At 34.8% G+C, this 12810-nt stretch overlaps 1 protein-coding gene across 1 annotated transcript in view; it reads right to left on the reverse strand.

Annotated features, from left to right (window-relative positions):
- Positions 1 to 245: 245 nt before the first annotated feature.
- The window catches only part of LOC114054008 (aspartyl/asparaginyl beta-hydroxylase-like), a 100608-nt gene continuing 88043 nt past the window's right edge, over positions 246 to 12810 (reverse strand). Inside the window, exon 13 of the mRNA XM_027877098.1 lies at positions 246 to 802. Within this exon, the coding sequence (XP_027732899.1) occupies positions 652 to 802 (151 nt within the window). The 3' untranslated portion in view covers positions 246 to 651. The remainder of the gene's footprint in view (positions 803 to 12810) is intronic.

Below are 12810 nucleotides of genomic sequence, written 5' to 3' on the forward strand. Positions count from 1 at the left end.
ATTTTCATGTTTTTTTTTTTAGACAGAGCTATTGTTTTCTACTTTTTCCTGTCCATCACAGTAGGAAAATAACATTTTCTCTCTCATACCAGTTTCTTTATATTAAAAGGAATTACAAAAGGAGAGGAAAACTCATCTTGATAAAGAATACCCCAAAGATAACAATACTAAACAGCTGGAAGTGAAGCCATTATACAGCTTGTAAAAAAAAAAAAAAAAAAGGAAAGAAAGAAAAGAATGTAGTGGTTCATAAAAATAAATGCTCTAGGGCTGGCTTAATAGAAAAATACAATTACATTTAAAAATTACAAAACAATAACCATCCATTCACATTATCTATATTTCCTATCAATGCACACAGACAAACCTACTCTAGGGGCAAAATCTTTGGCTGGTAAGAAGGTTTCACGTTTTCACTTTAATGGCGGCATCACAGCAGCATGGAACAGAGAAGAACAATTTCTAAATGAGCTGGAGTAGACAAACCATTCCTTCAGCATCTTCTAAACCTGAGCAGGCTAGCATTTTTGAGGTTGCAATTCAAGCAGAAGCATTAGGAGCTTCAGCATTTATGGTTCTGTCTACACAGCCACGCAGACAGAACAGACATTAAAAGCCTCCCTCTTTTATGTTCTGAGCCTCCAATATGTGTTAAATTGCAGGCAGACTTCGCCTCTGCTGAGGGGTCAGCTCCGGGTGCCACACATCCACAATGAAGATTAGGCGCAGGGAGGCTGCATCCTGCCAAACTTCATGTTCAAAGGAGTCATCAAAGATGAGCACTTTCCCTTCTTCCCAAATCCTGTAAGAGAAAAACAAGACATTTTCTAAGGTTCAGGTATATAGATGCATGCTAGCTAACCAAAGCTCTTAGGAATTTGTGAAAATGAATTTTGACATCAAAAGCATGATTTAATATCTTTAATAACCCAATCTGCATTACAGGACTCAGTGATTCTTCATTATAAACATTAATTGTTATTGTTCAGTATTTTAGGTGAAGTACAGAAAATGGAGCTGAAGGTCTACTAAAACTATGATATATCTTGGAAACATTTTTAAAAATAAATCTCTTCTACCAGAGATTTTAGTCAGCAAAGGGTTAAAAATTCACCACTGGCCCTCCATAAAGTGCCTAATTTTCCTATGAATAATCACATAACTGATGACTTTTTGTGAAAGCTCCCTGGCATCTTTCCTGGCTTTTCACAGGCAAAGGATTATCCTTTTCAAGGGACAACCACATCATGTTATTTCATTTGGGTAAAGTACAACTACACACACACACACAAAAGCAGGAGTTAAAAAGATTATTATTCTTTACCAAAACAGAGCAACAATAAGACCAGGTGTTTCCTAGTCATTGTTTTGTGTTCAGAACACTGGCACATTTTGAGACTCCTGTTCTTTGTGCTAATATCATCTACATAGGAGATTTTAAAAATCAATGCCATTCATTATTGGGTTGTCTCCTCATCTGCAACTGATACACTTCTGTTTTGGACATAAAAAACAATTTTAATGTTAACCTGAATAAAATATAATCAAGAAGTAAATGGAGGTGGGGAGAGGAGGAACAATTAGCTTGATACAGAAAGAAAGAACATAGAATTTGGAGTTAGGAGACCTGGAATTGAGATCTGGCTCTGATCCTTACTAGCTGTGTGACTCTGGAATTGAGATCTGGCTCTGATCCTTACTGGCTGTGTGACTATGGGCTTATCCTCCCAAGTCTCAGTTTCCCCTTACAGATAATACTACTTATACCAGGCCCGCACCACCCACAAGGTTTTCGGGTGGCCCACAAAAAATGTAGAGGATCCACTACATTTTTTGCAAGCCGCCCGAAATCCTTTGGCGGGCTTTAGGTTGTACAGACCTGACTTAAACTACCTGACTCTTCAGATTCTGGTAGAAAAAACAATTTTTAAACTGTGAAGTGAAAAGATGAAAGATTTAGAGCTAGACCTCAGAAGCCATCTAGTTTAACTCTTTTGTTTTGCGTTTAGGAAACTGAGGCCTACGTAGGTGAATTGACTTGCCCAAGGTGATATGGATAATAAATACCAGAGCTAGGAGTCTAATCCAGCACCCTCTTATTCCAAATTCAGCATTCTTTTCACAATAGCATATTTCCTTATCATTGTATAATATAATCCAAACCCAAAACAGAACAGAATTTTGCATTTTCTAAATGATAGATTAAATTGAATTCAATAAACATTTGTTGATTGATTATTAGGTGGAAGGAACTGTTCTTAGTGTTAAGGATACAAAGATAAAACACAAAATTGGCCTCTAGTTAAACTGCATATTTTTAAAAAATGCTTTGATTTTCTAAAACCAAATTTCATTATGAAGTAAGTTTATTACACTGTATATGTTCTACTCAATTTAAAGCCCATTGTTAAAAATATTAAGTATTGGTTGGAAAATGCTGGCTGGGTTTCAAGTTATTCAATCACAAGATATCAGTGTTTTATGGCACAAGAATAAGAATAGGGCTTGAGCCTTTTACATGTACAGCAAAGTGCTAAAATTAAATGTTATGGCATACTTAATGAACTTGAAAATAATTTTTTCAAGGTAACTAATAAATTCAATATCTTGTACACTCCTTGAGGGCAGAGACTATTTCTGTGTCCCTCACCTTATCCCTTATAGTGTCTAACACAATGCTTAGCACAAATAAGATCTCAATCAATCAATAGCTATTAACTGACTGACAGTGCCTCTAAAGGTTGGATAAGGAGTTGGTTTACCACTTCAGTTTCAGAGAGAATAAAACTTATGTCCTTGATAAAAGGACCAGGCCATAGAGTGGCAAGCTAACCTACAAGAAAATGGTTACCACAAGTCACTCAAACAAATTTTCACTTACGAAATCCAAATCCAAATGAAATCCAAAAACCATTTGAAAACAAAGCCAAAGTCAAGAGTATGATTGTAGCAGTTTAAGTTCCTTGAGGGCAGGGATAGATGGAGACATGTTTTGTCTCTGTGCTGAGCACCACTGTCTTACATGCAGCAGATGTGTCACCAGTGTTTACTGGATTGCCCTGAAGAAAGGAAGAGAAGGCCACTCATAGAGAAGTGAAAGGCCATGTAATTCTTGAAAGAGCCAGGAAACGTTTTTTTCTTATTTCAGTATCATCTGGTGGACTAAGTAGTCCCTGGTGATCCTTACATATAAAAGTAGGGCTATAAAAGAAGGGAAGGGGGGAGAGGAGAATTGTAGGAATTTGGAGTTGAGAAGGGCCTTCAGTATTATCTAATCGAATGCCCTAATTTTAAAGATGAGTAACTAAGGCCAGGGATGGTAAGTTATTTGCTTAGGGTTGAACAAATTACATACAGTGATGATAATGCTTAATGACAAAGAAAATATCAGAACCCAGGTCATCTAACTCCCAGTCTAGTGTTCTTTCTACAGTATTACAATGAATCCCTAGATGAAATTCCTCTTGTTTTTGTTGATCAACTCTTCAGATTGGCTTGGATATATGTGTGTGTTTGTGTGTGTGTGTGTGTGTTACAAATACACACATAATGGATAGCTTAATTTGGTTAAGGATGGACTTATTTTTGCTTTCCAAATTTATTTTCCTTTCAAATTTCATTCAGAAACTAAGACTGTATGTACAGCCACTGAACAGTGAACAATTAGCAAGCTGTTTCCACCAACCTCACTTTGTTTACCTTTAGACCACAAACTCTGATCCTGTTTCCTAGCTCAGTCTCATATTCCCCATTGAAAGAAAAGAAAAAAAAAACATAGGGCCTCAGTCTTAGCACATAAAAATCACTCTGTTCATTGTTTATAAGTAGTAGATAGGTAGATATTGTCAAGTGCAGACCTGAAGGAGTTTTGGGGTGGGGGTAGTTTTTTGTCTGTTTTAAAATAAACCAATGTTCTTTTTTTTTCTTTTCTTGTTTTGTATTGAAGTTTAAAATGAATAAAAAATGAATAAAAAAATTTTAAAAAGAAAATAAATCAGTCGTCAGCCAGTTTTTCATCACATCAGGCCTAAACTGCCTCTTTGCAGTCTCTATCCATTGTTCCTAATGATGCCCTAATCCTTCCACTGCCATTCAAATACTTAAAGACAGCTACTTTTCTCCCTTTCAAATCTTCTCTTCTCTATGCTAAATATCCCAAGCCCCTTCAATTGATTGTCCTAGGGCCTGACTTCATCTTAAAGGCCTTCACCTCTCAGGGCACTCTTTTCTGGTCTCCAAATTAGCAATGGTATTGTTGTTGTTCAGTCATTTCAGTTGTGTCAGCCTTTTTGTGACCCCTGGTGTTTTCTTGGCAAAGATAGCAGAGTGATTTGCCATTTCCTTCTCCAGCTAATTTTACAGTTGAGGAAACTGAAGCAAATTTGCTCAGAGTCACAAAGCTGTCTCAGGCCGCATTTGAACTCAGGTCTTCCTGAGCGTAGGTCTTGAGCCCTCTGTCCACTATGCTACTTGGCTGCCCCAAATTAACAATATCCTTTCTGAAATATGGCATCCAAAACTGAACATAATACTGAAGATGTGATTGGAGTAATGACGAAAATAGTGAGAATATTACCTTTCACTTTCTGGACACTCTGTCTACCTTACCATAGCTTCAGACTAAATTTGCTCTTTTGGAAGCTGCCATTCTGTTTGGTAATATTGTTTGAGGATCTCTAAATTATTTAGATTGTTTTTCCTATCCAGTACTTTTTTTTAATTAAATTAAAATTTTAAATTAACAAGTATTTTCTTTGCCTCCTACTCACCTACTTCAATTAATAAAAATAAAAAAAAATAAAACTCTCATAACAAATATGCATAGTTAAGTAAAACAAATGCCTACATTAGCCATACACAAAAATGTTGCTATCATTTTCCATTTTAAGTTCATCACTATTCTGTACTTGTGCAATTGATTTTTTAAATCCAATCTGAGAAACAGAAAATTGGAAAAAGATGAGGAAAACCAAAAGCAGAAAAATAAAGAGGGAGGGAAAAAACAAACAAAAATGAAGCAATTGTGGTGAGAAATGGTGGTGAGAGAACCACCACCAGTTATTTCAGATGTCTTGACACCTGACTCCTGCTTATTGGATACTGAAGAGGACCTTACACAGCCCAAGAAGGTGGGCAGTTTTCTTTCTTTACAAATTTATTTGTTTACTTATTTATTTTGCAGGGACTCCAGTAGTTTATAGCTTTCAAGAAGGATTAAGACAAATGGAAGACTAAAAACTGAACATAAATATTGAGAGGAGCAAATCATTGGCATGGGAATTAATTTGGGAACGTATAATTCCATTCCCAGGGAAAGTAAGACAACTCAAATATACCCTCAACATGATTGGGGTTGATTTTTCTAAGGCCAAGAAGATTGCATCAGTCCATGTGTCCCATTTGACTTGTATCTGCGCTTTGTAAACTTCTCACATTGCCTCATGCACTCAGTTCTCTTGCTTTGGGCATGGATACCTTTTAAAAGCTTAAATTGAAAAAAAAATTAAATCTTCATCAATTATCAGATGGAGCCTGATTTGCAAATACCCCAAAGTGCAGCACTTATTAGACTAAAAGATAAAAGCACAGGACAATAAGATTCATCTAAATGCCTGACTGAAGTGGCTTGGAGAGGTTAACGCAGAGGTCCATCTATCACCAGCATGGGAAAGCAAGAGGGCTTTACACAACAAAAGGAATCATAAAGATGTCAAAGGTCTATTATGCCCCTTCTGGCCTAAAAACAAAGGCTATCATTGAAATGCAAATAAATATTTTTCAGACCACTTCGTTTGTGAAAAAAGCTTCATAGATATGATTAAGTTAACATCCAAATTATGACATGGAAACAGCCCCTTTGGATAAAAAAGCCCATGAAACACATTGGAAAGGAGGCTTCCTGGGAACATTTCCCAGCAGCTTTCATAGAATCAAATTCATGCAAGGTCTCAAGCAGGATTCTTATCCCACCAGGGATGTCTCAGGCCTTTCCAAAACTTACTTCTGTTATTTCATGTGTTGAAGAAAAAGATCCTCTACTCTAGTTTTGTAAAATGACAATAGAAAATTTGCTCCCAAGATTATGTAACATTTAAAAATCTTACTGTTTATCAAATTACAATAATTATAATTAATAATTCTAAAATGACTACTTAATAATAAAAATTCTGTTGTACAATTAGCATTGATATTAATAATACTAAGTAATGATACCAGGTGCTTAGCCTGTCACTCAAGGAATTTGCAAAAAAAAAAGTATGTTAATAATCTTTTTAATAATGTGGTAGATAAAAAATAAACAGGCATTTTCTACTCATTTTATTAAGGAAAAAAACGAGGCTCAGAAAGTGTGAGATGTCTACAAATGGAGTGTCAGCCAATGCTGCGATTGGAAACAGATCCCAGGACTACAAATAGTATGAATCATAAGCATAGAAGGGAACCCATAAGACAACTTGTTCAACCTCCTCATTTTACTTATGAGTAAACTGAAGCCCAGACAAGCAAAGACAACTATTTAAGATCAAACTGCTAACAGGTGGCAGAAATAAGGTTTGGATTCAAGTTTTCATCACTCTAAACCCCAAATTCTTTCTCTGAACCACTCATACAGTCAGCAACCCCTATATTATATATTCTATATATATGTATATACTGTGTACATATATATATAGTATGTATATGTATATGTGTGTGAATATATATATGTATATATACACTGCATATATACAGTCTCCACCCACAAACAAAGTTTCAATAGCACCAGTTTGGTGGGGGGTTCAGCATCACCTTTGTCAGTCACCAACTCAGACTGTCAACCTATCAGATTCCATTGGTTAGCCACTCATCACCCAGAGCCCGTGTCCTTACCCCAGTTATGTGAGCTAATAATGTAGCATCCTAAATTAAAAGTCTGAACAAATTCACCCATAGAATCATATGGTCTTCTTACAGAAACCTTAGTTTCAGAGAACTATTGACTGTGGATAAAACAGACTTTTGGGCTAGTTAGTGGAACTTAAAACCATCAGTTCTGATTCTCTTGAAGCTTTCCTCTCCTATTTTGCTATCTGCAATTGTTTTCTCCCTGCCTATCACAGCACTTGACCTGGAGTTGTGTGCTGTTGCTGGTTTTTTTAATGTCTTATCTCCTCATTGGATAATAAACAATTTGAGAGCTGGACCTGTATCTTATCTATGTTCATATCATTCTTGCAGCCTTGTGTGTCTCAAGGTATGTACTTAATAAATGTTGAATCAGTGTAGAAGAAAAGGCTTAAAGTTTCATACAGCAGACTTAAAATAAAACCAGAAACATCACTAGCATCTCTAGAAAAGCAGTAACAAAATACAGAAAGAAATAACAGGAAGAGAAGCCCTATTTATTGGGAGTTGCTCTACCAAGGCACACTTAATATTTATATAAAAACAAGTATAAAATGCCTCCTAAAAGTGAAAAATACCTTAAATAACTGGAGGCATATCAAGACCTAATGGCTGTGCTCTGCTAATATAATAAAAATGATGAAAGTAACTAAATTAATTTAAATAATTAGAGTAATACCAATCAAAATACCAAGAGGCTACCTCATAGACCTAAACAAAGTAATAACAAAGATCATTTGGAGGAAACAAAGATCTAAACTCTCAAAGGAAATAATGAAAAAAAAGTAGGAATAAAGGGGGAATAGTAGTACTTCCAGACTTCAAGTAATACTACATAATAGTAATCATCAAAACTATTTGGTTTAAAAAAAAAGAAAATAAAATAGAACAGTGGAAAAAAACAGATAAGAAAGAATTATAAACAACTGAGCAAAATAACTCAATATTTGAGAAAACAAAGGAACAAAAACTCCCCATCTGATAAATTGTTTGAGAAAATGAAAAGCAAGTCAGCAGAAACTAAGTTTAGAGAAACCTCACATCACATGCCACAAAAAGCCAAAAATGGATACATGGCTCAAATACTAAAGGTCTCACCATAAAAAAAAATTAAAGGTAACTTTGCGTCGAACACCTCTGTTAAAGTTCTGATAGGATAATAACTGAGCTTGTGATTTCATTGGTGTAGGAAGATCTGATGAGGAACTTATTCTACCAATGTAGTAGTTAGGCAATTTCTCTGCCATTTATAGTCTTAGTTTGAATACTGAATGGCTAAGTGACTTGCCAAAAGACACACTGTCAGTCTATGTCAGAAGCAGAACTTGAACCTTAGTTCTAACAGCTCTGAAGCCAGCTCTCTACCATTATCCCATACCACCTTTCCTAAGGGTTTGATTTCCAGGACACAGAGGAAACTAACCTAAGTGTGGACCACAAGTTATTCTTCAGTGGCAAGTGGTCATAACATAAACAATTTTCAAAAGAATTGCAAACCATTAATAACCAAATGAAAAACTACTCCAAAATCTTCAATAATATGAGAAATATAAATTAAAATAGCTCTGAGGTTTCACCTCACATGTTGCAAATAGGCAAAGAATAAAAACAAGTTGGGATAGTCAATAAGGAATGGTTGTAAATAGAAAGGTTCACTATTACTAGCGAGTAATAACAACTGTCAGTAGAGTTGTGAATTGGTCCAACCATTCTGGAAAGCAATTTGGAACTATGCCCAAAGGGCTATGAAAATGTGCATACCCTTTGGTCCAGCAATATCACTTCTATGAATGTATCCCACAGAGATCATACAAATGGGAAAAGGATCTACATGTACAAAAGTATTTATAGAAGCTCTTTTTTGTGGTGGCAAAGAATTGGAAATTGAAGGGATGCCCATCAGTTGGGGAACGACTGAACAAGTTGCGGTACGTGAATGTAACGGATTACTATTGTGCTATAAGAAATGATGAGCAAGCAGATTTTAGAAACACCTGGAAAGACTTATATGAACGGATGCTGAGTGCAGTGAGCAGAACCAGGAGAACATAATACACAGTAACAGCCACGTTGTGCAATGACTAACTTTGATAGACTTCACTCTTCTTAGCAATGCAAGGATCTAAGACAACTCCAAAAGACTCCTGATGGAAAATGGTGTCCACATCCAGAAAAAGAACTATGGAGTCTGAATGCAGATCGAAATATATTATTTGCTCTCTGTCTCTTTTTCTTTATTTTGGTTTGTTTCTTCTTTCTCATGGTTTTTCCCATTGGTTCTAATTCTTCTTTACAACATGACTAATGCAAAAATAGGTTTAATATAATATATACTTAAGCCTATATTAAATTGCACACCATCTTGGGGTGAGATGGGGAGAAAATCTGGAACTCAAAATCTTATGGAAATGAATGTTGAAAACTAAAAATAAATAAATTTAGAAAAAAAGAAAGCGAGCTAAGAAAGCAAATAAAATCTTCATGTCCATTAACCTGAAGATCCCAATGCTCAGCATATTTATCATGGAAAATAGAAAGATGCTATACGCAAGAAAGTATTTGTAGAAATACTTTTCTCTTCCGTAACTGTTATTACTTTCTGCAAGAGCAAAGAACTGGAAACAAAAAGAAATAAAGTCTATTGATGGGGGAATGGCCAAACAAATTGTTGCACATGAAAGTAATGGAGTATTTCTGTGCTATAAAAATATTAATATGAAGAATATGGAGATGCATAGAAAGATCTATATAACCTGATACAAAACAAAGTAAATAGAATCAGGAAAGCAAGTTTTACTATGATTTTAAAAATAATAAATTAACTATTACAAGTTAAGTAATTCAAAACAACAATAAAATCAAAGCTGAAAGCCCTGAAATGATAATAAACAAGCTCACCCCCCAAAAGTAGATATGAAAATGTATCTTCCTCCCTTTTTTTTTTTTACAGAGATGTTGGACTGTCAGTATGGAATATTACATATAATGTTGGAGTTGGTTGATGTATAGGTTTATTTTGCTAGAAAAAAAAGAGCTATATGAAATACTTTAGACACATAGTTATTTCTAAAGTTGGAAAGATCTGAGAATGGGAGAGAAAAAAGAAGACTGTGTGTGGTTAAGTAGTAACTGGTTGCCTAGAGCTGTTCTGGCTGCCCGGCAGAAACACAGGTACCATTAGCTAAGGCAGAGACCAGCATTAAATGTTGGTTTCTCCAACCTTCCCTATATTCTCTCCCCAAAAGTGGATGGTGGGAAAGGACTATAAATTCCATACTAGATCCCAGCCCATTTACCCCATGAGGCTAGAAGGGGCATACAAAAAGCCAGTAGAACCATGATTATGATTTAAGGTTACGCTCAAATTTTGGACAAAGCCTAGTTGAGAAGAAAAATGGGCAGCCAAGATTTAGTGCAATTTGGCATATATAAGAAAAGTACTTGGGCTGGGTCTTTATAGAAGACTGCATCTGATGAATATCAGTTCTACTGTATTTATCTATTATACTACCCCTTACTTGTATCAAGTGCTTCAAGAAAAAAAAAGTTATATCTAGTCAACCAATTTTTAGATGAGGTTTTCTACTTATATATGCATATGGCAAACTTTTTCATTATTTCCATTTCATTATTATTATTTTTTTTGGTGAGGTAAGTGTGGGTAAGTAACTTGCCCAGAGTCACACAGCTAGTGAGTATTATGTATCTGAGGTTGGATTTTAACTCAGGTCCTCCCGAATCCAGGGCCAGTGCTCTATCTACTGCACCACCTAGCTGCCCCCATTGTTTCTATTTCATTAAACTCTGAAGGTGTCAGAAAAAGGAAAAGTATTACTAATCAGTAAATATACCAATGCACAAATTTTGCAAAAGAAGCTAATCTCTAGAGAAAAAACAAAACAATGACCATTATGGTCACTAGCAATCTTCAGGCACACTCTGGGTTCCAAAGAGAGTTGTGGTGATTGCCATGTCATTATGATAGCAGGAGCTAGGATTTCTCATGGAATATAGCCAATATTCCACAACTTCCCATGAAAAGAAGAGTAAAAAAACAAATAGATACTAAATGGTTTTAGTTATTTATGACTTGCACAATAAGATTCCAAAATTGTGAGACTTACACTATCTTCTTGGCCCCCTGTATAAAATTTAAAAAAAAAAGGAACTGCCAGAAATATTCTGTGGTAATTGAACAAATAAGACTGGTTTTCACTGTTTCCAAATGAAGAAAATTTCTATAAAGGAGAAGAGACACAAGTGCAAAACCTTTTCAGAGCACCCCTGTCAGGAGTGTCTTGGGAGATTCTCCTTTAACCATTAGATATACAGGTTCCAGAGATCAGCCTGAAAAATTTGTAGAAAGAACACTGGAGCCTACAAGAGCAGAACTGATAAAAATGGGACATAAGGAGGACCACAGAGCAGAGTTGTCCTGTAGCACTGTCCCAACTGGTCATTCTCAATCTTGGAGAGGAACAAAATTCATCAAAATCCTGGGAATCTGAAAGAATTTAGTAGTAAGGCTACAGAAGGTATATAATAATGCTGGGACATCAGAAGAAAAGGACTAGAAATAAAGAATAGATACAATTTAAATGAGAAAGAGAAATGAACATATATTTCAAAGAAGTGCAGTAGAGGAAAAACAGGAAAGATGAGTTATTTCACTCTTATTTCAGATGGAAAGGGAAAAGCCAAAACAAAAAACAAAAAACCCCAAATAAATAAAGGTCAACTAATGGCGTTAGGGATTGGGCAGAAAAGAAGGGGAAAGGGACCAGGTTTATATTTACGCAAACAAAACAAGTACTCATTTGAAAGGAGAAGTGAAAATTAAGACATAATTAATGGAAGAGAAAATAAACTTAGCAATTATAGCCCTAAATATAAAGGGGATTAAATTCCTCAATAAAAAGAATAGAGAAATGGATAAAAAACTAAACCTTAAAATTTGCTGCAAAAGTATATAAAACATATCTATCTGTATGTATGTGTATATATATTTATACATATACATATACAAACACAAAATAAAAATTACAGCAAGAAACAAAATGTATCACGCTTCAAGTGAGCCTAAAAATGTGTTCATTATCTCTGATAAGATAAATAGAAAAATGTATGAAGTCAATAGAAACAAATAGTGCAACTACATTATACTTACAGTACTACACATAATGAAATGAATAACAACATTAAGTATATATGCACCAAATGGCTTATTGGCTAAGTTCTTAAAAGAAAAGGTAGGGAAAATGCAAAAGACACATATACGATAATAGCATGAGACCCCAATTTTCATCTCTCAGAACTGGATAAATCCAACAAAAAGATAAATTAGTAGGAAAACACAGAGCTGAAAGAATTGTTCATCTGTCTGAAATAGTTCTAGAAATGCAAGTTATAGTAATAAGAGAAGAAAAGATATAAACATTGGCAAAAGGGGGACAAAATTATCACTATCTACAGGTGACAATGATGTAGAAACTAATTGGTGTGATTAACAGTTTGGGCAAGTTTGATTTACAAAAGTCAATAGCATTTCTATATAGTACTAACATAATACAAAAAAAAATCCATTTAAAACAACTATAAAATACATATAATCCAAGGAAGTCAAACACAGAGAGATCTACTATATACCAATATATTCAGAGCAATACTCTGTGTTTGGGGAAAGGTTAAAAAAAAAACGAACCAAAAAACCCCAAGAACTATGATATATGATGAACAGAATATTAGTATACAGTAAGAAATTATCAATTTGAGGATTTATAAGAATTGTTATAGAGTGAAATAATCAGAACCAAGAAAATATCATACATGACTACAATGTAATGAAAAGATCACCCTAAAAAGAAGTCAAACTCTGAATATCTGAAAAGTTAATGAAAGTAACAGAAGGAAACAGAGTTTTTTTTT

The sequence above is a fragment of the Vombatus ursinus genome, unplaced genomic scaffold (genome assembly GCF_900497805.2).
Source record: "Vombatus ursinus unplaced genomic scaffold, bare-nosed wombat genome assembly UNPS02014812.1, whole genome shotgun sequence".
Classification (NCBI taxonomy): Eukaryota; Metazoa; Chordata; class Mammalia; order Diprotodontia; family Vombatidae; genus Vombatus; species Vombatus ursinus.